The sequence below is a fragment of the Anomaloglossus baeobatrachus genome, chromosome 7 (genome assembly GCF_048569485.1).
Source record: "Anomaloglossus baeobatrachus isolate aAnoBae1 chromosome 7, aAnoBae1.hap1, whole genome shotgun sequence".
Taxonomy (NCBI): Eukaryota; Metazoa; Chordata; class Amphibia; order Anura; family Aromobatidae; genus Anomaloglossus; species Anomaloglossus baeobatrachus.
This window is the reverse complement of record NC_134359.1, coordinates 253017931-253044044: the sequence shown is the minus strand read 5'-3', so window position 1 is coordinate 253044044 and position 26114 is coordinate 253017931. Positions and strand designations below refer to the sequence as shown.

General features: G+C 43.3%; 1 protein-coding gene across 1 annotated transcript; it reads right to left on the bottom strand.

The window, feature by feature from the left end:
• Positions 1-4675: 4675 nt before the first annotated feature.
• On the bottom strand, positions 4676-20274 carry LOC142246146 (parvalbumin, thymic CPV3-like). Its single transcript, XM_075319171.1, has 4 exons — positions 20214-20274; positions 15075-15207; positions 10864-10973; positions 4676-4853 (listed from the first exon to the last, which is right to left on the bottom strand). The coding sequence occupies exons 1-4, from the start codon at positions 20272-20274 to the stop codon at positions 4828-4830; spliced, it is 330 nt and encodes a 109-aa protein (XP_075175286.1). The 3' UTR covers positions 4676-4827.
• Between the last annotated feature and the right edge of the window lie 5840 nt (positions 20275-26114).

Genomic DNA, 26114 nt, shown 5'->3' with positions numbered 1-26114 from the left:
CAAGCGCACGACCCTATTCCACTCAGGCCGTCCACTGGTGTGTCTGGTGGGTGTGGTGCAGAGTGTTCCTAGGATTTTGATTGGGTGGTATTGGCAACACCATAAGTTGGGGACCCGTAACCAAGGAGAAGGTGGATATTGCACTGAAGGGCAGATTGCACAATACCCTGTGACGACCTGATAGGCCAGGGCGTCATATCTACATACCTGTAGTGGTCAGTTCGGATGTTTAGGTTTTGAAATCCAAGAAAGTAAAGTTTATAAAATCATTAGCTTCTTGAGTGACAGCAGCTGAGGATCGGACAATATCTGGGGGGGTATTCATAGTTATCCCCTCCCCCTGTTAGAATTAGCATAAGTATTATACAATCAGGATGTGATGCCCCCGGGGCTGTGGGGTACTCAGTCACGGGCGTGTGTGACACTCAGGGGAGTTGTGGTCGCGGCCGATGCCCAATTCCGTGACCCCGGGGGTCGGTCCGAAGTAAAAAGGGGTTTAAATAAAATAAAATAAAATAGTTTTTGTCGACTACACCACTTGCGGTGTGCGGCCAGGTTATTTGAAGCCGCCGCTGCAGGGTTCTGCTTGGGCTGATGGAGTTGTGCAACTTAGGTGCTGCTTAGGGATTGTAGTGAGAAATAGTCAGTGTGAGTGCACGGGATGATCATGAACACAGTCCACACCAGTATTGCAGTTTCCACTTGCCTTTACCTTGCTGTGGTGGTACCTGAACCCGTGGGTACCGGTCCCAGGTGTATCCACTCCCCTTATTCTCCGTGCCAGCTGTGACCTGGCTTGGCTGTCCTCCGTGCACACTTGTTGTGGTTGGACTCCCGTGGCCTGGAGCTACTTGGAAGTCCATTTTCTTTCCTTGGCCCTAATGCAGGCAGCCTGGACTATTTAAGGGGTTCAGTCCCCGGTTTCCTCTTTGCTGCTTGTGCTTCAGACTTTTGGGTTGGTGATGGACCCTGGAGATGTTCTCGTCCGGCAGAGTTAACAGCTGGCCATAAAGTGTCCCACTGTCCTAGGGTCTGCACCTCGCCTTGTGCTGAGTACTGTGAACCTTGGTTCCAGACTTCCACAGGCGCCCCGTGGTACCTGGAGTCTGACGCTTCCACAGGTAACCCACGGTTCCTGGAGTCCTAGTCCCGTACTCCAGTCACTCACTCCTTTTACAACACTCCGTTCTCACTGCAGGTCTTTTCAGTACTTTCCACTTTCTACTACTTCCGACTACTACTCCTCTCCTCCTCTCCTTAGACTAACAACTTCCTTCTTCACCTCATTCTCTGACTGACTGCACACCACTTCCTCTCGCCTTTTCCAACTGACCACTGGCCCCTTCCCCTCGCTGGGTCTCTCCCTCAGGTTGGGTGGCTACAGTCCAATCAGTGCCCTCCCCTTTTACCTGTTACTAGGCAGTCTCCCAGTCTGGTGTTGGGGTTATGTGTGGCCTGAAGGTGCTGGTGTGTTTGCTGACACGGGTATTCCAGGGTTTGGGTTTCCACGGGTTACATTTGTTGCACCTGGTACCTCAGGGGTGCTACACAATCAATTTACTTTTTCACTGACTAGTTTCCTGCCAGTGTGAGAAACATGTGATGGTGTCTCCGCGGTGTTGGATGTTGATCTCCCCGAGGTCAACCATCCTTACCTATGTAGTCTTCTGCTAGGCATTGCTCCCACTAGCCAGTTTCCTACTCCACACTGATGAGGGGCAAATACCCCGAAACAGCTGTCTGTGGAAGGATACCATGTTTTGGTATAGACGGTTTCCTTGACTGGAGACTGCCCTTCCCGTGGTTGCTCCTTCCCGGTGAAGGACCTGGCTAGTTTCCTGCAAGCGTTGAGAAACATGTGATGGTGTCTCCTCAGCATTCTTGTTTTGCATTCTTTCCTTATTATACTGTGCATGGCTCTATTGCAGTTGAGCCCAAGAGGTGCGGTAGTGGAGCACAGTACTTAAAGTGACAGAGCCACTTACAGACTTTCTTATCAGTTCAGCCATATAGTTAATCTTTGTTTTTCACTGTAAAAACAAAACACTGCTATGGTTTATCTCTTGTTGATCCAGACTGTACTACAATTTCGCAGACCTTTTATTTTTTTTTTTTTTTCATTTTACTGCTGAGTCTCTGGAGGCATCCTTAAAGGGGTTCATGCAAATAAAGCCTGATCCCTAAGTGAGAAGTGATACTACATGTTGCTAATATACTCTGTCTCATTTCCTCAATATTTCTTAAGGCCGCTTTACATGCTGCAATATCGGTCCCGATATCGCTAGCGTGTGTACCCGCCCCCATCTGTTGTGCGACATGGGCAAATCGGTGCCCGTGGCGCACAACATCGCGCTGACCCGTCACACTACTTACCTGCCTAGCGACGTCGCTGTGACCGGCGAACCGCCTCCTTTCTAAGGGGGCGGTTCGTTCAGCGTCACAGCAACATCACAGCAGCGTCACTGAACCGCCGCCCAATAGAAGCGGAGGGGCGGAGATGAGCGGGACGAACATCCCGCCCACCTCCTTCCTTCCGCATTGCGGGCAGGCTGCAGGTAAGGAGAGGTTCCTCGTTCCTGCGGTGTCACACGGAGCGATGTGTGCTGCCTCAGGAGCGACGAACTACATCGTTACTGCAGCCGCAACGATATTCGAGAATTGACACCCATGTCACTGATGAGCGATTTTGCACGTTTTTGCGACATAGGTGCATGTGATAGGTGTCACATGCAACGGCATCGCTATAGCGACCGGATGTGCGTCACAAATTCCGTGACCCCAACGAGATCGCTTGAGCGATGTCGCAGAGTGTAAAGCGGCCTTTAGTTTCTTCATTTTTCGTCAATGAATGGAAACAATGTTACTTATAGTCAGAGGCTGCTCGTCCTGGTCTCACCTGAGATGTGGATCCAATTGTATCCAGTTTATTAAGCATCATTATATTCAGACTGATACATTGTAGAAAACTACGAGAGATTTATGCTGCTGATATGTTTTATCACCCATCATCAAATATAATGGGATAAATCTGTTACAGCTGGGGATAACACATATGTTAATAAAATAATATAATTTGGTGTCTTGAGACTCAAATTTAAAGGAAACCTGTCTGTTCCCTTATGCCCTCCATTCCTTGTATTCACATGTGTATGCTAAAATTCCCTCCCTAATCAACCCTGTATAATGTTATTTACTAAAAACAATGTTTAAAAAAAGCATTTATAAAGTGCACTGTTCTTATGTTAATTAGTAGAGATGAGCGAACCTGGACATTAAAGGGAACCTGTCAGCAGATTTGGTGACTATAAGCTGCGGCCACCACCAGTGGGCTCTTATATACAGCATTCTAACATTCTGTATATAAAAGCCCAGGCCGCTGTGTAGAACGTAAAAATCACTTTATAATACTCACCTAAACAGTCGCTGCGGTGGAGTTGGGCCATATGGGTGTCTCCATTCTCCGATGCCAGCGCCTCCTTTTTCGGCCATCTTCGTCCTCCTTCTGAAGCCTGTGTGCATGACGCGTCCTACATCATACACACTCGCCGGTCCCGCGCAGGTGCACTACAATACTTTGATCTGCCCTGCTCAGGACCTCAATGCCAGCGAGTGCGCATGATGTAGGACACGTTATGCACCCTGGCTTCAGAAGAAGGAGGACAAAGATGGCCGATAGAGGAGGTGCCGTCACCAGAGAACAAAGATGCCCATATGACCCAACTCCACCGCAGCAACCATTTAGATGAGTATTATAAAGTGATTTTTACATTCTACACAGCGGCCTGGGCTCTTATATACAGCATTCTAACATGCTGTTTATAAGAGCCCACTGGTGGTGTCCGCAGCTTATAGGTCCCAAAACTGGTGACAGGTTTCCTTTAAAGTTGGGCGTTCATACCGAACACAGACTTTACAAAAAAAAAAAGTGTTTGGGTTCGGAGGTCGGGTGCTTTACCTATGCAAACCGCTCGATTGAGCATTGCTGTGCTCGGGTACGCTCGGTGCTCGGCCCAGCCGCTTGCAGAGTTTTAATGGCTCACACTGAGGGTAACAACAGCATGATCGAATGTATTATATTCCCCCCAAAAACATAAAAACCCCTGCCCTCCTTTCCCCAGGAGTGTTCTGTTTATGGCTGCCAGCACATGGGTGGAGAACCTAACTGCCCAATTAGTGACTTCCAATTAGGTTTAGGTGAAGTTCGGGTCCAGAAAAGAACTTTGACTTTAACAGAACCCACCAAACCTGAACTTCCAAGAGTCCGTTAATCTCTACTAATTAGGCTTTTGACTAGTCGAAGGGCGTTGTTTACCCTGACTAGTTGGCCCAGTTTCCATGCTATCAAGCCCTTATGGGCATGATATGATTTCCAAGAGCCTGGGTTATCGCAGCTGCTGAAAACCTTAAAAAGTTCACCAAATACTCAACGTGTGCATGTGGCCTTCATACAAGTTTACCAAGACAGTCTATGTTGGCCAAAACAGTTTGAGTAGAGTAGGCCTTTGTGAAAACACTTACACAGTTAGTCAGCCTTGAGACCTGCCTCATTGTACCTTACCCATACCTATCAATAAGCAGAATGACACAATCAAGTGTAAGGTGTATATGTTTTATTGGTCCATCGATAGATACGTTCATTGACCATCAGTACATGCCACATGAGACATCACCCTATTTCATCACCTCCACTAAGCTGGTTGCTATGATTTTCCCTCGCTGAGGAATTACATGGATGTGATGTGAAGCACTCCTCATTATGGCCTTTACATTAGTTTTTTCTTTGATAAGTTCACTGAGCTGTGTGCACGCCTGGAGTCGACATCTTGCTTAGGAATGAACCAGTTCTTGGAACTCTATAAGAATCGAAAGCAAAGAGTTTGGTTATTATCAGTAATATTGTATATCATATTATAATTTAGTAGAATAAACTTTGCAAACAGAAACATCATGAACCAAGATATTTAAAGAAGTTATCCACTACCCTAACTCATTTCATTTTTTATTCATCAACCGTGCTATTATGTTGTCACTAAATGCTTCCATACTCTTATTACAGTAATGATGTAAACCTTTTATCATGCAGATAGCATCACTTGGTGTCTGCCAGCAGCAGCTCTGATCTTTACATCCATCCATTCCTCTCCCTAGGCTTCCTATGCTTTATTACTACAAGTTCTATCATGCATTGCAGTAGCCTGCGAGCCAGCACTTAGCACATCACCTTCATACTCCACCCTGTGCTGCTGAAGGCATTGGGAGATACCAAGTGTCAGAGCAGGCCAGGGTAGGTACCAGCACATCTGGCAGTTGCCAGATGGCAGGAACTACCCTGTCACTGTGTTTGCTATGCAAATTTTAGAGCTTTTCCGCTGTCCACATCAGTGATTGGACTACTGAAACTCCTTTGCTAGTGAAGTGCTGTAATCTGCATTTCAAAAGCAAAGGTCGCAGCCCCTGATACTGTCAGCTCAGCTTGTAAGTCAGTGACGCAGGCTAATTGTGATTCACTCCAAAATATCTACACCCGCCATCAGAAGCCCAGTGACAGTGTCATTTCATTTGTTCTAATTTCTGTGCCAGAAAAGGAAGTATCAGACATAACAGAGGAGGAAGATATGATCCCTGCTGAGATGCACTCATGGAAGCTATTCATCCAATACAAGTATTTTACAAAAGGTATTTTTTGAAGAGCTATGATATATGGCAAGGGGTTGAAAAAGTAGTGGAAAATTCTTTAAAGGTCTATACACAACTCATGAGAACCAGCACCTATCTAAGTTTCTCTAGGTTTTTACTTTGAAAGAAGAGATTTTTCATATTCCTCTTAAAGAACAAACCAAAAGACCGTAATTAGAATATTGGGATTGATGGCAGACCTGGGGCCTACATCTATCTCTAGAGCAAGCAGTCCTAATCCTATGGTCCTTGTGAACGGGAAGTTGGCCATGATTACCCATCTCTCTCTCTTGGCTTTGCCAAACACTCTTGTGTTTTCTATGTGGAGTATGATATAACCACTGCCAAAATCATCTGGCAGTGTCTTATCTACCTACACAATAAAACGATTGTGTGATTGATTTCCAACAACCCAATCTTTATCCTCCCAACAAAATCTATTGGGGTAGAGTTGGAAGGCCCTGATACAAACCAGGTGGTTGACCAATGCTACCAAAGTGAACAGGTTCAGACACCTTTTCCCTAATGTGTATGGGGTCCTTATTCCGGTTCACATCTGCATTGGAAGCGGCATTCTTTTTACCATAACAACATTCTGTGTGAATTTATCCAATAAAATGCAAGACCTCAAGACGGACCGTTGTTTATACTAAAGGTCCAGCACTGCCATTATTTTTGGATTTTCTTTCATATAATGGAAAAGAAACACTAGTACTGACATGAAATGAGCCTAACGTGAGAAAAAAATACTTTTAAGGAAATAACCAATTTTTATTTTTTTTTTAAATCCACTTTTAGGAAGTACTGTGACCCATCAGTAAGAAAGACCATCTCTTCCTCTGGCATTAAAAAAAGATAAAAAGGCTCTCACCGGTGAAGCTGTACAAAAATCCTTTATTAGAAAGCGGGTTACGGATCAGGGCATCAGGGGAGGGAAAAACACACAAACATGTCGGACAACGGCCGTTTCGCGCCCCAACCTGTGGAAGCACCCCGAGAGGGCGCGAAATGGCCGTTGTCCGACATGTTTGTGTGTTTTTCCCTCCCCTGATGCCCTGATCCGTAACCCGTTTTCTAATTAAGGATTTTTGTACATTTTCACCGGTGAGTGCCTTTTCATCTTTTTTTTATTGCCATATGCATGTGTTTTGCTTTAAAAGTGCACCACGGTGTTTTTTTTGCCTGGCTGCTGAAGGTACTAACCATCTGTGAACTGTGGCATTTGATGCCTTTGTATTTGTGATGGTTTAACGGAGCCTCTAGTGATATGGTTTGAACAGTGCCCAGCGTTTTCCTCTTTGAACCTTCTGACCATCTCTTCCTCTGGAGGACCCATCAAGTCCTCAGCTCATTGATTTGAATTAGAATGGTGTAATACGTACAGCATCAATTCAGTGTTCTTTTGTGGGGGGTTTTCAGCACAGGGGTGGTGCTTTTAACCTAAGGTCCCTGCCCCTAGTAATATACTCGTCCTATGGAGTCTTCATCTCCAGTCCCGCATGGTCATCTTGTGATTGTAACATCTGACTAGCTGGAAGTCAGAAGTTACGTTACACTCTCTCAATAAAAGTCTATAATAGCCACAATGAGGCTCTCATAGACTTGTATTAAGATATGATCTCCGACTCGCTCCAGGAAATAGTGGAGCTGCCGGCAGGTCACAAATCACAGGAGACCGACAGGAGCGGCGCTGATAACAGATGAAGCCACCAGAGGGTGCGTATAAGACAGTGGTCAAGGGATTCAGATGTAAAACACCACTCCAGCGGTGAAATAAAAAAAAAATGCTGGAGTGGTGCTTTAATATAATCACCTATAGTGGCATTCCAGGAAATCTGAACATTTGATGACAGATTTCCCCGCTGTTCGCAACTGACCTGTGTGGATACCAGCAACACATTACTCTGATTTCATTTGTAACAGAAAAGTAGAATTTCCCAACATTCGACTGAATGAAAAATACCCTACAGTGAATATAACAAGTCTACACATCCTTCTTAAAATGCCAGGTTTTTGTCTTAAAAAAATCATACCAAGAAGAATAATTTCAGAACTTTCTCCAATTTAACGTCAACTGTAATCTGTGCAAAATCCATTGAGAAATAAACTGAAATTGCATTAATGTGAACACGCTCTTATAATTGGGAGCGTTGTATTCAAAATTAGCCAATTAAATTTAAACTGTTAATTAGTAGTCAGTACACGGCTGTCATTATTTACAGCGATGCTTATTAACACCATTAGCTGTTCAACTTTCATTGGCATTTTCTTACTTGCATTTTACAGCAACAGAGTTGGTCCACAAACAGCTTACAACACAGCAAAGGAATCTCTTTGTTGAAAGTTATCACTCAGGAGAAGGGTATTAAATACACCATGGAGCACTGTGAAGACTGTCACTAAGAAGTTTCTTAAGTTTGGCACAACAGTGACATTACCCACTACTAAGCATCCCTCAATTGATGAAAAGATAAAAAGAAAATTAGTCCGAGAGGCTGCCAAGATACAGGAACATCGTGCAGCACGATGGCTCAGTGGTTAGCACTGCAGTCTTGCAGCGCTGAGGTCCTGGGTTCAAATCCCACCAAGGACGACATCTGCAAGGCGTTTGTATGTTCTCCCCATGTTTGCGTGGCTTTCCTCCCACACTCCAAAAACATACTCATAGGGAACCTAGATTGTGAGCCCCAATGGGGACAGTGTTGCCATTGTATGTAAACTGCTGTGGAATTAACAGCGCTATATAAATGAATAAATATTATTATTATATTATTGTTGAAGGAGCTGTAGGAAATTCTGGCAAGTACTGATTGGGTGCTGCATGTGACAACAATCTCCCATATTCTTCATATGTTTGGCCTCGGCGGTAGGGTGGCAAAACAGGAGCATTTTCTTACAAAGAAAACCATCCAAGCCTGGCTGTGTTTTGCCAAAACCTATATCAAGTCTGTCAAAAGCATATAGGAAAATGTGTTGTGGTCTGATGAAAACAAGATTGAACTTTGTGGCCATAATTCCAAAAGGTATGTTTGGCACAAAACCAATACTGTGCATCATCAAAAGAATACATTACCCACAGTCGAGCATGGTGGAGGCAGCATGAGGCTTTGTGGCTGTTTTATGTCATCTGGAACTGGGTCTTTAGTCAAGATGGCAGGAATTATGAAGAGTTAAGGCCCCATTACACCGCTAACGAGATATCGTTGGGGGTCATAGAATTCGTGACGTACATCCGGCCTCGTTAGCGACGTTGTTGCGTGTGACACGTATGAGCGACCACTAACGATGCAAAATACTCACCAAATCGTTGATTGTTGACACGTCGTCCATTTCCCAAATATCGTTGCTGGTGCTGGACGCAGGTTGTTCGTCGTTCCTGAGGCAGCACACATCGCTACGTGTGACACCCCAGGAACGACGAACAACACCGTACCTGCGTCCTTCGGCAACGAGGTGGGCGTGACTTTCCTACGACTGCTCTCCACCCCTCCACTTCTATTGGACGGTTGCCGTGTGACGTCGCTGTGACGCCGCATGAACCGCCCCCTTAGAAAAGAGGCTGTTCTCCGGCCACAGCGACATCGCTAGGAAGGTATGTGTGACGGGTACTAGCGATATTATGCGCCACGGGCAGCGATTTGCCTGTGACGCACAAACGACGGGGGCGCTTGCTTTCACGAGCGACATCGCTAGCAATGTCGCTGCGTGTAAAGCAGCCTTTACACATGTCAGTCAATTCTGAATCAAAACCTTACAGACTTTGCTAAAAAAAAAAAAAGATGGAGATGAAAAAGGGACAATGACCTTAAGCATACTTCCACGTCAACAAAAGAATGGCTTCACCAGAAGAAGATGAAACATTTTGAATGGCCCATCCAGACCCCAGACCTGAATCCAATTGAATATCTGTCGGTGACTTGAAGAGGGTGCTGTACACAGGAGATTCTATGCAGTCAGAGATTCAAAGGGCAATTCATCCAACCACTGTCACGATCCATGCCTGGCTCAGCCGCCACTGAGCCATGGCCGGTATTCCATCTCAGGGTCAGATCAGGAGGGATTCATTTCATCCTGCCTCGTTCCGGATGTCAGGCAGGCAGGATGTCTCCGGTGCAGTGTCAGTGATAGTTCCTGCTCTGCAGCGTGCATGCCTGGCTCCCATGAGTTACCTGATCTGTCCTGCCTCCCTACTACATTGTTCTGACCCATGCCCTCCTCTGTTTGTCCATCCGTCCCGTTCCCTGACTACCCGGTTCTGTCTGTCTGTTCTCCCAGCCCTATCTGCCTTATCCTCGACCTGACCTGTGCCCTCTCCACCCTTGTATGTTTCTTGGACTCCCCAGCATCAGACCTGTATCCTTGTTCCTGACTTCGGCTCCGTCTCTCCCTTGGCTGTATACGTGACTTCCCGGCTACCAACCACCGATCACCTGACCACGATTTGATTATTTCCTGTATTACTGACGAGACCTCCTGTTGCAGACCCGGCTTTCTGACTACTATACTGCCCTCTGGTGGATTGTCTGCTTATTGCGCTCTGAAGCTACACTTGCTTGTAGCTTCAGTGTCTCTCTTAGTACAGTGTGACAACCAAATTATTTCCGTTCTTTACTGTTTGTTTTTTTTTTCATCCAAAAATATTTGCTTATTTTTCAATTGAACTATTTAGATTATGGGTGACATTAAAAGGTGGAAAATGTTCTAAAATTATTCTTCTTGGTATAATTTCTTTTTTACATGACAAAAATCTGACATTTTAACAGGGGTGTGAAAACTTTTCATATTCACTGTTTGTAAGCTTTTCATTCTGGGCTGACCTCTATCACATTCTCCATGTGTCTAGGGTCATCCAGTAGTAAGTTCTTCGCTGTCTGGCGCTTGTGTGCATAAAAAAGCATCTGGACTTAGCAACACTGATAATCTCGGGACTTTTTTAGGTAATAAATTTCACCAATGGGTGCCCAAATTGAAAATATGTCCTTTCTCCCCTTTTTGCCTGTTTTCGGCAGAATTGAAAATATGTCAAAAGCTTCTCCATGGAGTTGATGTTCTCTAGTTGTTCAAGCTTAGAAGGGGTCCGTATGGGAAGATGTATTGTCAAATTAGGCAATGGCAACTTTTTGCAATCATTAGCTCATGGCTACTATCGTTATCATGACTAAATTGATTGTGACTTGTACTACTCACCTTCGGCTCCGATCTTCCCATCCCTGTCATGGTCGGCAGCAGACACAAATTCTCTAGTTTCTGAGGCAGTTAGTTCTCTGGCGCTTGGGTCAAAACGCTGGAGGAAGAACCTAGGGAAAAAATACAATAATGTAACTTTATTGTTAGAAATTAAGGTTTCCTATGTGTTACCCATTCCACACTATTCGCGCCATCACAGTCTATAATGATACATAAAGGTATGGTGGGAGTATGACCCAACAGGGGGCTATCACTATGATGTTCCATGGAGAGCCACAGTGGCCAATGTCTATTACAGTGGAACCTTGGTTAATGAGAACAATCCGTTCTGGGAGTGTTTGTTAACCAAGTTACTCGTTCAGCAAAGCAAGATTTCCCATAGGAAATCATTGCAATTCAGACAATTCGTTCCACAACTGGTTAAATGTCCCATCCTGGTCCCCTATTGTGCCATTCCACACAAGCACAAACACACACAAACACACACAAACTCACACAAACACACACAAACTCACCCAAACTCACACGCACATATATGCTCACCTTACCTTCCGTTCCATCGCCGGCCTGCTGGGACTTGCTGTTCAGTAGCACTAGCTGTGTACCGGGTAACTATGACGACGAGGGAGGAACTTCCGCACCCAGAGTGCTGACGTCAAAGGCAGGAGCCTCTGATTGGTCAGCGCGCTGCCTTTGAGTAGCGGTGACAGGAAGTTCCTGCTTCGTCGATATGGTTGCCGATGCACAGAGTGGAGTGGAGCAGCGAACTAAAGGACCCAGGAGACCGGCGATGAAACTGCAGGTACACCTATTATGCTCACCTTACCTTCTGTTCCATCGCCGGCCTCCTGGGTCTTGTAGTTCGCCGCGAGGACGTCGCGATGTACCCGGGAACTACAAGATCCATGAGCCCGGCGGTGGAACGGAAGGTAAGGTGAGCATAATACTGTATGTGTGTGCGTGCGTGTGTGTGTGTTTGTGCGTACATGTGTGTGTTTGTGCGTACATGTGTGTGTTTGTGTGGACTGCAAGTGCGGGTTAGAGTGCGGTGGATGTACAGAACCGGAAGTGTGTGCGGTGAGTATTTTGCTCGTACGGCAAAGCTTGCTCGTAAATCGGGTTACAAATTTACAGAAAGCTTTGCTTGTTAAGCGAAATTCTCGTTAACTGGGTTACTCGTTAAGCGAGGTTCCACTGTATTGGCTTTTGTTTAATGGGGGCACTTTCAAATGCCAAGTGCTTAAAGAGATAAAACAATATGGGCGGCACGGTGGCTCAGTGGTTAGCACTGTAGTCTTGCAGCGCTGGGGTCCTGGGTTCAAATCCCACCAAGGACACCATCTGCAAGGAGTTTGTATGTTCTCCTCGTGTTTGCGTGCGTTTCCTCCGGGTTCTCCGGTTTCCTCCCACAAACCAAAGACATACAGTTAGGGACTTTAGCTTGTGAGCCCCATTGGGGACAGTGCTGCCAATGTATGTAAAAGCGCTGTGGAATTAATAGCGCTATATAAATGAATAAAATTATTATTATTATTATTATTAATTAATATGGATAAAAGAAATCCGGGTTTAATGCTGCGCTAGAAACCACATGAGTCCAGGAGTATGTGATGAAATCCTTTTCTTTATTTCTGCAGGTCAACGCGTTTCAAAGACATCCATTTTCTTCATCAGGACAAAAGAACAAGGTACTGTCCTTACTTCCTTTGGACTGGTGCTGGTGATATTTTTAGTCCCTTCTAGCAGAGGTTGCAAGCAGGTGGCTTGTACTCTTCTGTGGTATTGTTGCTGAGAGCTCTGCTGAACTTCTACCTGAGTCATCTGTAGATAAGTAGTTCATGCTTTTCCCCCTGTGTGTTCTTCTTGTGTCTTCTATAGTGTTTAGTGGGGTTGACAAATAGCTCATCCCATCCATTCTCTATTTAGGGCCCAGCACTAGGGATACCTAGGGTCAGGTATCCAGCTCAGTGCATAGGTGCGGAACCCCAGGGACCTGCCGTAGGTTTGGTCAGGGGTCACCATGTTCCCTCTCCCTAGACACAGGCTTTCCCTTCCCTTTCGCCATTCACCTGGTACTTCCTCGTACCTAGAGTGAAATACAACTAGAGAACTGTGAATAAATTTTGGGATTGATGACAGACAGTAGTAATGTTAATTATGCAACACAAGCTTTAACAATAGGTTCAGACTTCGTGGCTCCCTCTGTCCCCTATACTTTACACTGTGGCCCATATTGTTCATATTAACAGCTGTGTATAAGTGAAAACACACCAAGAACATACAATAATGAGCTGATTTCCATTTCTAAATTATAAGCAACCAATTGGTGACATTTTGTCTTGTATGTTCTAATTCATTAATAGTGGAATTTTCAAAATTTGTCTACAGAGTTGACGAAATGTAGTTGTTTTTAGTTATTACTAAATTCATAGCGAAACTCCTTTTTAACACTTGTATTTATGAAGATGCTACAGTTTCCTGGGTTTTGTATCTTCAGTTGACTTCAACCGTTACTGAAGAAATTCTAAGCTATTAGTTTCTAATTTTTCCTTCCTCTTCTTTCTTGCGTGAATATTAGCTGTAAAGTTAAATCATATAAATAGATATTGGCAGGGCAATATATTAAAGAGTTTGGCCACTACTTTATTATTGATATCCTATACATTGGATAGGCGTCGGTAGCTGCCAGAACACAACAGCTCCATCAAAACTATAGTGGCCGTGGCCAGGTACTGCAAATCCACCCCCTATTTGTTTGACGAGGGGGTGAATCTACACTATCTGTTCGCGACCACTAAGAAAATGATGGATTTGATGTGTTCCAGCAGCATTCAATAACTTCCGGGTGGCACCGGTAACAGCTGATCATTCAGGGGGCCGGGGGCCGCATCCCCACTGATCAGATATTGATTAAATCCTAAGTATAGGCTATCCAAGGGGTTGTTCATTACTTTTACATTGATGGGCTATCCTTAGGGGTACTTTGCACACTACGACATCGCAGCTGCGATGTCGGTGGGGTCAAATCGAAAGTGACGCACATCCGGCATCGCTGTCGATATCGGAGTGTGTAAATCGTTTTTGATACGATTAACGAGCGCAAAAGCGTCGAAATCGTATCATCGGTGTAGCGTCGGTCATTTCCATAAATTCGGAAGGACTGATGTTACGATGTTGTTCCTCGTTCCTGCGGCAGCACACATCGCTGTGTATGAAGCCGCAGGAGCGAGGAACATCACCTACCTGCGTCCTGCGGCTCACGCCAGCTATGCGGAAGGAAGGAGGTGGGTGGGATGTTTACGTCCCGCTCATCTCCGCCCCTCCGCTTCTATTGGCCGCCTGCCGTGTGACGTTGCTGTGACGCCGCATGACCTGCCCCCCTAGTAAGGAGGCGGTTCGTCGGCCAGAGCGACGTTGCAGGGCAGGTAAGTCCGTGTGAAGCTGCAGTAACGATAATGTTCGCTACGGCAGCTTATAACACAATATCGTATGTGCGACGGGGGCATCGGCTTGCGATGTCGTGTGCAAAGTACCCCTTAGAATTGGTCAGCAATGTCTGATCGGCCGGGGTCCGACACCCTGCACCCCCACCGATCAGCTGCTCTTGGTCCCGGTGGTGGTAGACAGAAATGCTCAGTTCCAGAGCTCCTCTGTCTTCTGATAGTGGCCGCGGCTGGGTACTGCACATCCTCCTCCTATTGATCTCAATGTGAGGCGGATGCGCAGTACCCGGCCACGGCCACTATCAGAAGACAGAGCCGCTCCGGAACTGAGAATTTCAGGCTGCCTGCTGCTGCCACCGGGAGCGAGAACAATTGATCAGCGGGGTGCCGGGTGTAGGACCTCGGCCGATCCGACATTGATGACCTATCCTAAGGATTGGCCAGTAATGTACAAGTAATGGGCAACCTCTTTAAAGCCTTTTTCAAAGAAAAAGTGCAATTTATGCCATGACAGCAGTGGAGACCCTTATAATAATAATGACTGTCCTATTGGTATTAGCATCAGGGGCGAACATATCATTGGTGCAGCCGGGGCTCAAGAGGTTAGGGGGCCCATTTCTACTTCCAAAACAGGTGGAATTGTGAATTTTGATGAGTTATTGGACTGAAGGGCCCATTTACTGTTCTTGCACAGGGGCCCTCTTCTATCTGTGTCCACCACTGATTAGCATTACATATATTATCATTAATAGACACATCATGGCTTACTTGAGCTCTTCCTCTTCAATGAACCCGCTCTGATCATTATCTAGAATTCGGAAGACCTCTTTCACTTGAACTCCAGTCTTTTTTGTCAGTCCACAAGTTTGGAAGAATTTTTTGAAATTAAAGGATTCAGGAGCTGAAAATGACAGAAATTTTTTTTTACATTTCTTTTCCTCTAGTGAAAGGGTTATTCCTAACAATACAAAATTATCACCTATTTAAAGAATTCCCAGAAAATGCCTCTGTCAATTATGTTTTCAGACACTTTCTTTGGATTGTCTGACAAGAGGGTGTGATCTAAAAAATGATGCATCGCACCTAAGAAATTGCCAAAATTTTGGCACAAATGTTTGGAACAAAGAAAGCCAAGTAGTGATGGGCGAACATGCTTGGCACTGCTCGATACTCGATCAAGCATTAGGGTGCTCGGGTACTCGCAGTCCTCGGCCAAGTATCGCGAGTTATTGGATATGTTGTCCGTGAAACAATGAGAACAAAAGCACAGGCTTGCTTCACTGCCTGATGGGAGCCGGCATTTGCTGTCTCTGAATGGCTCTCCTGGGGGATAAAACATTTTGGGACGTAGTGTAACCAAAAAAAACCTGCCCTCCCGCCGGAAATGCTGTCATTATGTCTGGCTGTATGTGGGCGTAGACCCAAACTGCCAATTTCTTGACTTTCCATCATGTGCGCTACTTGCGTTGAGGTTGTCCAAGCAACTGACCAGCATGAATCCAGTAATGAGCATTCGAGCACTTTAGTGTTCGCCCTTGACTAAAGTCAACTAATAGATAGGGTAAGCATAGACTAAACAGTATACATCACATTTATCAAACATTAAGGGCAATTAACCAAGAAGGATATTACATTAAAAAAAGGCCGCCATATTTATCAACACTAGGTTACAATGCTAATACACTGCAGGATGCAGCACAACCCATGATAAAGGTGGGAGGCAGCGCAAGTACAAAATACTGATGAAACAACCACTCACACATCTACCATTCATGGATGGGGAAGCTGCCTAGTATTATAAATGTACTCAGGTAAAACTTTGTATTTGGCGCCAGTCACACAGGTACGAGTAGTGCACAATGTCCAGCTTACAGCCTATTGGCCATGACCATACTATTAGATCAGGTGGGCTGCCTAACACTATATGAGTGTGTTCCCCCCAAGCAGCGGATCGAACCTCTCGGATCCGGGGGTGGTGTTCGTTCGTGGCTCGAGGGTTTCCGGACCCAGGGGCTTAGGGGCCACACTCAAATGTAAAGGGAGTATTTACAGGGGAGTTGGTATAGTTTGTGATGCCACCTGTAGTGTGCGGTAATTGGGAGTACAGCCGCTGCCGTTGGGAGTACCCGGGGTGATGGAGTTGGGCAGCTAGGTGACGTTGCCTTCCACGGGTAGGGGTAGGCCCCGGGACTTTGGATGGTGATGCGGGGATGCAGTGCAGGGGTCAGTTGGGTACTCACTCAGCAATGAAGCAGACGCTGACAACAGGGTAAACCAAGTCTCTGAATGCCACTGCCTCTCATGGGGAGCTCGTCCGGGTCCTGTCCCCTGCAGTGCTGCTGGTGGTCTGTAACCTGTCTCCTGGCACTAAGTTTTAGATTGTCCGTTGTGGTCCGGTAGCTTCGAGCTATCCGGGCCCTGCTCCCCGCTGTGGCTAAGTGGAGGAGCCTGCTCTCAGAGCTCACGCTTGGGATTTCAGTGGGCCGCTTGCTAGGAAAGCCCTATCCCCTTCGTTGCGCTAGTGCCCCGATTCTGGAGCTTGTGGCAACAGTCCATAAAGGCCCCATTCTCCTCAGGTTAATTGCCGGGTTGCCTGAAGCTGCTCCCCGACCTAGGATCCGTGTACCCCATCGTGTTTTCGATCCTGGACTGGTGACAGGACCAGGCTGCCGGCCGTCCTCCTCGACGGGTTCCAGGCACCTAGCCTCAATCCCCTGCGACCGAGGATCCGACTCCTCTAGGTCCAGACCATCGTCTGCGACCTAGTTTTTCTCTCCCCTGGGAGCTCCAACTCCCAGCTCCCTCAGAGCTCCTCACAGCTCGAGGGTCACTACTCAACTGACTGATCTCAACACCTCCCACCTCCCTATCTGACCCGTAGGTGGGCGGCCCTATTCCTGCTTAAGCAGCCCACTGGTGTGCCTGACAGGTGTGGTGCAAAGTGTATCTAGGATTTGTGAATGCTGATGGAGGCAGCACCGCAGGATGGAGACTCAGAACCATGGGGGGTGGAATACTGCATGGGAAGGACAGTTTGTGCAGTACCCTGTGATGACCTGAATAGTCCAGGGGCATCACAAGTGCACCACACAGGAAAATAGAACCCAATTTCTCAAATTCCCAAAGCAAATATTAAAGGGTCTGGCTGCACTCTGCAAAAGATTAAATAATGCATCACAAAGAAACATTTAAGAAATGCGGTATTGGTCAAATTTTGGGCCAAAATATGCAAGATCGCAATCCATGTTAAGGGTTCTCATTCTTTTGCAAGCCCCTACACAAACTAATACCCCCTCTATGATTAATTGTTATGTGAGTGGTTGCTTCATTAGTATTTTGCACCTGTGCTGCCTCCTACTTTATCATTTGGGCTGCTGCATCCTGCAGTGCATAAGTATTGCATTTTTTTTTAAGCAAAATGAACCTCTGTAATAAATGTGGTTTATTTTTAACCTAAATTGAGGTCTGTGGGGAAAATCTTCCATTTACACTAGGGCATTGGCTACAATTGGTCTGTGTGCTGTCTGTTCCACACATAGACAGCACATGAGCTGAAAACATTTGTACGCATGTGTCCTTAAAGGCGCTTTCCCGTGAACAGAGTGCATTTTACAGTTGATTTTAATCAATAGATCTTCAAATAATAATAAGTTCCACAATTGGAAGTATTTTAAAAAAATGTTCCTGTGCTGAGATAATCTTATATATGTGTCCCTGCTGTGTACTGTGTAATGGCCGTGTCTGACCATACAGAGACATGATCTGAAGATACCACATCTCCTGGGCAGGGGAGGACACAAAAGAGGTTATACAGACATTACAGCTTAAGATCATATCTGATTATTTTTGTGAGGTAAAGAATTTCCCTGACTGTTTTTTATTTAAAAATATGTTTTACCTCAATGAAAGAATTATTTGCAATTTCATGCTGTACTGTCTGTATACTCTTTTGTGTCTTCCCCAGCTCAGGAGATGAGATGTGGTATGATCAGACCATAGTTTAGCTAAAAAGACTGATGGCACTTCCTAATACACAAATGTGAACAGGTGCATACTGAACATGAGCTATTTTATAACATAAATTAAATGCTAAGACCCAGGGATCCAATATTAAGAGAGATGCCTTGACATTGGCTGTGGGCCTCACATAAAATCGCCTTTTTTTATATGCTACGTATCTTAATTTTTATCTTAACCGTAATGCATGTTCATATTCCTAGATTGATTGTTAACATATTTTAGCATTTGAGAGTGCAACTCTCTCTTTTAGCTATAATATAGGTCATGTTCAGTATGCACCTTTTCACACTTGTGTGTTAGGAAGTGCCATCAGTCTTTTTACTTAGACTATGGTCTGATCATACTACATCTCATCTCCTGAGCTGGGGAAGACACAAGAGAGTATACAGACAGTACAGCATGAAATTTCAAATAATTCTTTCATTCTAATGCTAATTCTAATTCTAATAATGCTAGATTATGGGGTCATGCCTTCTGATTGAGCACTCCTTCTCATAAGCCTTAGGTGATTTTAGTTCTGTGTTAGGAGGTTCCTAACCGCCCATAAATTGGAGGAGTCTTTTAACCCAAAGAAAAACATTAGAGTAGATAAAGACCCAACATTATGAGATAAGCCTTGACGTTGGCTGTTGGGCTCAAATAGAACTGGCCTTTTTATATGCTAAGTATCTCACTTTTTATATGTAATTTCTTTGCAATAATGCATGTTCATATTCCTATATTCATTGTTAACATATCTTAGCATTTCAGAGTGCAACTGTCTCTTTTTGTTATAATATTTATCATGTTCAGTATGCCCTTGTTCTTACTTGTATGTTAGGAAGTGCTCTCAGTGTTTTTCTTAGATTATGAGGTCATGACTTCTGATTGAGCATTTCTTCCCATCAGCCTCGGGTGATTTTAGTTCTGTATTAGGAGGTTCCTATCCACCCATAAATTGGAGGAGTTTTTGTTAACCCAAAGAGAAACATTAGAGTAGATAGGGACCCAACATTAAGAGATACGCCTTGACGTTGGCTGTTGAGCTCACATAAAACTGGCCTTGTTTATATGCTAAGTATATCAATTTTTATATGTATTTTCTTAGCAGTAATGCATGTTCATATTCCTATATTCATTCTTAAGATATCTTAGTCTTTCAGAGTGCAACTGTTTCTTTTAGTTGTGATCAGACCAGTTCCTGTACGGTCAGACACGGCAATTACACAGTACATAGCAGGGACACATATATAAAATTATCTCACCGCAGGAATATTATTTTTAATCACATCCAATTGAGGACATTATTATTATTCCAAGATCTATTGATTATAATGAACTTTGTTCAAGGAAAAATCCCTTTATGTTTCTTGTGACCTGCAGTGTATGGCCCAGGAATGCTTCAGGCACATAAGCCAAACTTATCCATAGTGCGCCATTCACTGTATAGAATAGCATAGCAGATTACACAAAATTAATCTTTTTTTCTTTGGTGTCCTATGGCCGAGTATCAAATATGTCACAACCTTCTATTGGATGAATAGATAGAGAAATCCAAGTTTACAGAATGGAAACCTTGTAATGTTATTTTTAGGAATGATCGAATACCGCAAATATTCGGCAACGCCCATATTCGCCGAATAGGTCGCCACTATTCGACGATTTGCGAATATTCGATGCGCAATGTAAGTCTATGGGAAACCCAAATAGTTGCCGAATAGCAACTATTCAGGCTTTCCGTAGACTTACATTGCGCATCAAATATTCACATAGCGGCGAACTCTTCATCAGATATTCGCAAAGCTGAATATTACCGAATATTTGTGATATTCGATCATCCCTAGACTTATTTTCCTTTATTTCATAAAACACTGGAAAAATAAAAAACCTATATAGATCTGACATTACCTTGGCATTCCCTCAGGGCAGCGGCAATATCGGAAGCACTGAGGATATCGGTGAGGGTCATGTTGAATCTGTTAACAAATATCATGAAAGTAGGAAATATAGGTAATATACGAATATACGAGCACTCACAAAATATATCATTCCCATCGCTCCCTTTATAATATTGGCATTTTATCATGAAAATAATTACTTTTTAATTTAAAGATGTGTAGTAAACAGATACCCTACATTAATTTGCCTTTATCACCAACGGAAGCCACATTTGCGTTTCCCTTGTAGCCGGGTATGAAATAAAATATACCAATCATCTAAAAGAAATGTCTGGCTATATAATACATGAATGGGTCAGTAGATCAGAGTCATTCCCTATGTAGTGATTTTCTGTTCTGGCTCATAGTGTGAGGGAACTTCTTCTATGACATCCATGTTCTTTAATGGTGCATGTGGAAAGGGTTCAACAACACCTTTAAAGAGGATATCACTTACCCTTGGATATGTATTTTGCTTTTTTAACTGGTGTAGCTGGTGCAGTTATTCTGAACTTGACTTTGTTTTTTATTTGTTCCTATACCTCTGAGTTCTTAAAGGGGTTGTCCCCTAGTTTTACATTGATGACCTATACTAAGGATAGACAATCAATGTCAGATTGGTAGGAGTCCGAGACCCCGCACTCCGGCCGATCAGCTGTTCTCGGTGCCGGGTGGCGGTAGCAGGCAGCCGGAAATGCTCAGTTCCGGAGCTGCTTTGTCTTCTGATAGTGGCTGTGTCCAGATACTGTACATCCGCCTCCTATTGATCTAAATGGGAGACGGATGTGCAGTACCCATCAATAGACGGAGAAGGAAAAACCGGGCACAGCTTCCAGACGGCAATTAATGCAAAGAATCACCTGTCTCAATAGACGGGAACAATGTTCACTAGTGTGGAACTGCCACGAGGGGTGCACCTCACAGGAAAACTGGAAAGCGGTACATCACAAAAATAGAACGGAGGGCACTCACCAATTGAAGGCAGAAATCTTGTGTTTATTATTTACATGGAGCAGGCATAAAAGGACGGAGGGGAGAGGGACCGACCATCCACGGATGACAGCAGGTCATCCGTGGGTGGTCGGTCCCTCTCCCCTCCGTCCTTTTATGCCTGCTCCATGTAAATAATAAACACAAGATTTCTGCCTTCAATTGGTGAGTGCCCTCCATTCTATTTTTGTGAGGGATGTGCAGTACCTGCCTGCGGCCACCATCGGAGGACGGAGCAGCTCCGGAACTGAGCATTTCCGGCTGCCTACTGACGCTGTTGGCACTGAGAGCAGCTGATCGGCAGGCATGCGGGGTGTCGGACCTCGGCCGATATGACATTGATGACCCATCCTAAGGATAGATCATTAATGTAAAAGTAGGGGACAACCCCTTTAAGATGTTGCCCTCTCTTCCATGCATGGAAATCTAACCTTTTTAGCCAAGTGGGCATGATCCTCACTTTTTTTACTTCGGTGTCTTCTTGAAAAACACGCCCAGTTGATTTAAAAGATTAAAATCATATAAAGTGAAGTAGGTGCCATATTTCATGGGGTGAAGAGTTGCAGGAACAAAAGAAAAAGTTCATATTCAGAAGATTGGCAGCATTTAGAACAAATCAAACAATGGCTTATTTATGACAAGTGGGAGGTCCTCTTTAAATTCATCTCATTTTAATACTTTTATATTTACCCTCCCCCTAATCTCCCCTTTCTTCCTTCTCTGCTGCCTCCCCTGACTTTCAAGAGGCTTTCATACCGCAATCCTATTACTGTGTCTACCTAGTGTAATTATTATATTATTCTACAATTCTTCACTAACTCGGTCATATTATATTGTTATTATTATTTTTATCATTACTATTTTTGTTATTATTATTGTTATTATTATTTGTTATTTTTATTATTATTGTTATTGTTGTTATTATTATATCATTGTTGTTATTTTTATTATTGTTTTTATTTTTATTATTATTATTATTATTATTAGTATTATTATCATAATTGGTGTTATTATATCATTATTATTGTTATTTTATTATTGTTATTATTAATACTATTATTATTATTATTAGCATTATTATTATCATTGTTATTTGTTGTTATTATAATTATTATTTTTTTTTTTGTAAACTATTCTTTATAAAAATTGAAGGTACAGTATTGAATTTAAACAGAATTGATAAAATTGCATGATTATGAGACTATAGGACACACAAGGGAAATAATAATATTTTGCATATTTGTTATAATATAAAAAACCTTAACTTGGATATATGTTTTTATTATTTTTATGTAATCCTCCTTTCCTTTAAGTAAGGGCACCTTTCTTCTTACACATTTTATTAAAGTGCGCCAATCATTGCTCAGGGCCATTCCCTCTTACTGCCTGTGCAAAATCTGTATGCACAATGTATGGTTGTCTCATATACTAGTATTGGAAGGGAGTCTATCTATAGACTCAGTTTAGTGTGTGGTGGAGAGAGGAAACATTTTCTTTTTACAAAAATGGCATGGTAAAGCTCTTTTATTCTAGAATAACACAGCTGGTAATTAATAACTAGAAAATACTTGCCCATAAGAACACTTTAAAGGGGTTGATTTAAGGTCATAATTGGGTAAAATTGCAAAGTGATTGTTAAAACTAACAACTTTGCAAGTTACCCCTTATTAAAAATCCACTCCAGTCTCAAGAATGGAAGGATTTTTAATTTTGTAGTGTACTGCCCATTGCCTAAATTAACAACCACCCTGTAATCCCAGCCTGGCCAGATACCAAGGAAAGGAGCACTTGGCACCAGCTGAATCTGAATGGATTGCAGATCAGTGTCCATGTGCTTCTCCCGTGCTGCAGAGGTAACGCTGCCTCTGGTAGCAGACTGGCAGAATGCACAGCTCGGACCAGCGGTGTGACCATGTTGTTGGTTCAAAGTGTCAATCTTTGGCAGTGCAGCACCCTAGGCAAAACTGGAGTTGGCTCTTGAATACACAGCTTGAAAAAAAACTCTTTTAAGTATAATTAATTTTCAAATATAGTTAAGATATTAAAAATGATGGAAATAATAGTACTATTATACTATTGTAGTGTACTGCTCATTGCCTAACTTAACGCCACCCAGCCTGGTCGGTTGCCTAGGAAAGGAGCAAATTGCACCAGCGGGCTCTAAATTCTACAGGCTGGAGCTAGATGGATTGCAGATCAGTGTCCCTATGCTTCTCCAGTACTGCAGAGGTAACGTTACCTCTGCTAGCAGACTGGCTTGGATCAGCAGAGTGACCATGTTTTTTACTCAAAGTGTCAATCTTTGGGAGTGAACCACCCTAGGCAAAACTGGGGTTGGCTCCTGAATACGCAGCTAAAAAATCCTTTTAAGTATTCAGATACAAAAAATAATAGAAATAATAGTAATATATTAATATTATAGTGCACTCTTCATTGCCTAACTTAACAACCACGCTGTAATCCTAGCCTGGCCAGTTAACTAGAAAAGGAGCACATGTCATCAAAAGGCTCTAAACTTTATAGGCTGAATCTGGATAGATTGCAGATCAGTGTCCCTGTGTTTCTCCCGTGCTGCAGAGGTAACGTTGTCTCTGCTAGCAATCTGGCAGAATGCACAGCTTGGAACAGCGGTGTGACCATGTTATTGGTCCGAAGTAACAGTTTTTGGGAGTGTACCACCCTAGGCAAAACTGGGGCTGGCTCCTGAATACACAGCTTGAAAAAAACCTTTAAGTATACTTAATTTTCAAATATAGTTCAGATACTAAAATTGATGGAAATAATAGTAATATATCACTATATATATATATATATATATATATATATATATATATATATATATATATATATATATATATATATATACACACTGTGTATGTATATATATATATATATATATATATATATATATAAATGGGATATTCTTAATTCTGTATACTTTTTAATGCAAATATTATTTGAGAAATAAAATATATAGTTACATAATTTACAGTTTAAAGGTTTATATAGTCTGCTGTTGGTTTATCATATTCCTAATATTAACAGTATTCTTTATATACTTTTTGGACAAAAAATTACAAACTATTTACTGCACCTTTTAAATAAAGCAAATTATATAAATTCACCGTATTAAGCTTTGTTAATGACACAATTAAATATATCTCAGCTTTGAAAATAAGAATACTAACTATATAAACACCACTATATACATACAAATAACATTTTCTAATGTAACAGTTATAATTTAACTATATGAAAAAAAGAAGCCACAGCTACGTCTATATTCTAGCCCGCTATCCACCAGAAAGAGAAGACAATGTCTTACTGTACCTTGTGTGGTTGAGGACAAGATGCCTGTAGGAATAGAGAAAAGGTAAGGTGATAGAACTGGAGATGGAAGGAAAAAGACAGGTTTATATAGGATCCCACAGGTGACAATAAGTGTTACTTGGGTTACCAATTCAGGGATCAAGTGCACGATTTGGTGACAAGCTCACGTTTCTTACCCAACTAATCAACCTCTGCTATTTATACCTGCACAGAATACACATAAACCTTCTATAACGTAGTTCATAAGAAATGTTTTATGTCCATTGTTATCAATAACAATTAACTTGTATTTTATATCATATTTTCAGTTTATAGGCATTAAATGGGCTCAAGGCAAAAGGTAAGAGCTTGACTCACAGCTAAAAGGAAGGCATACATTTTTTATGCATGTAGTATATACTGGTATAGGGTTTACTTAACCACCCCTATGGGTTTACTTATTAGCGTATGGTTTCGCAAGGTTAGTTACCGCAGAGTGTAATGTGTCATTAACTGAAATACGAATAGTACATTATTCATAAAATATGTTCTAAAAATGGCATCTTGGGATGTGATCCATCGTAACTGTGTCATTTTGGGCGGGAGAGGGTTGATAGAATTATTTAGTCTAAGGCCGGAGTCACACTTGCGAGCCTCGCATCGGCATCACCCGGCACGGCCGCACACTCTCTGGACAGGAGCGTCTGAGCTGCATAGAAATACATGCAGCTGACCTGCTCCTGTCTGAAGAGTGTGCGGCCGTGCCGGGTGATCCCGATGCGAGACTCGCAAGTGTGACTCCGGCCTTAGGAGTGAAGTAGATCACATGGTGTAGAGCTATGTTCCCCAACTCCAGTCCTCAGTGATAATTCCAACACCTGAGAAATAATAAGGAAATCCTGAAAACATCGACTGTTGGTGGCTCTTGAGAACTGGAGTTGGGGGACACTGATGTAAGCTGAACACAGCCCATCTGCACGAGGGAATAATCCAGTGCAGGAAGATATATAGGATATCACAATGGTGAGTACACCCCTCACATTTTTGTAAATATATTATTATATCTTTTTCATGGGACAACACAGAAGAGCTGACCCTGTGATACAATGTACAGTAGTCAGTGTGCAGCTTGTATAACAGTGTAAATTTGGTACCCTTTAAATAACTCAGTACACAGCCATTAATGTCTAAACCACTGGCAACAAAAGTGAGTACACCCCTAAGTGTAAATGGCCAAATTGTGCCCATATAGCTATTTACCCACTCTGGTGTCATGTGGCTCATTGGTGTTACAAGGTCTCAGGTGTGAATGGGGAACAGGTGTGGTAAATTTGGTGTTATCCCTCACACACTCTCTCATACTGGTCACTGGAAGGACAGCATGGCACCTCATGGCAAAGAATTCTCTGAGGATCTGAAAAGATGAATAGTTGTTCTACATAAAGATGACCGGGGCTATAAGAAGATTGCCAACACCCTGATACTGAGCTGTAGCACGGTGGCCAAGACCATACAGCAGTATAACAAGACAGGATCCACTCAGAACAGACCTTGCCATGGTCGACCAAAGAAG

Excerpts from the sequence above, each read along its gene's own strand:
- LOC142246146 (XM_075319171.1), bottom strand. The coding sequence starts at position 20,274 with ATGACCCTCACCGATATCCTCAGTGCTTCCGATATTGCCGCTGCCCTG. Across the intron at positions 15,208-20,213 it reads TGCCCTGAGGGAATGCCAAG|CTCCTGAATCCTTTAATTTC; the intron begins GTAATGTCAGAT and ends TGTCATTTTCAG. Across the intron at positions 4,854-10,863 it reads TGGGAAGATCGGAGCCGAAG|AGTTCCAAGAACTGGTTCAT; the intron begins GTGAGTAGTACA and ends CGATTCTTATAG.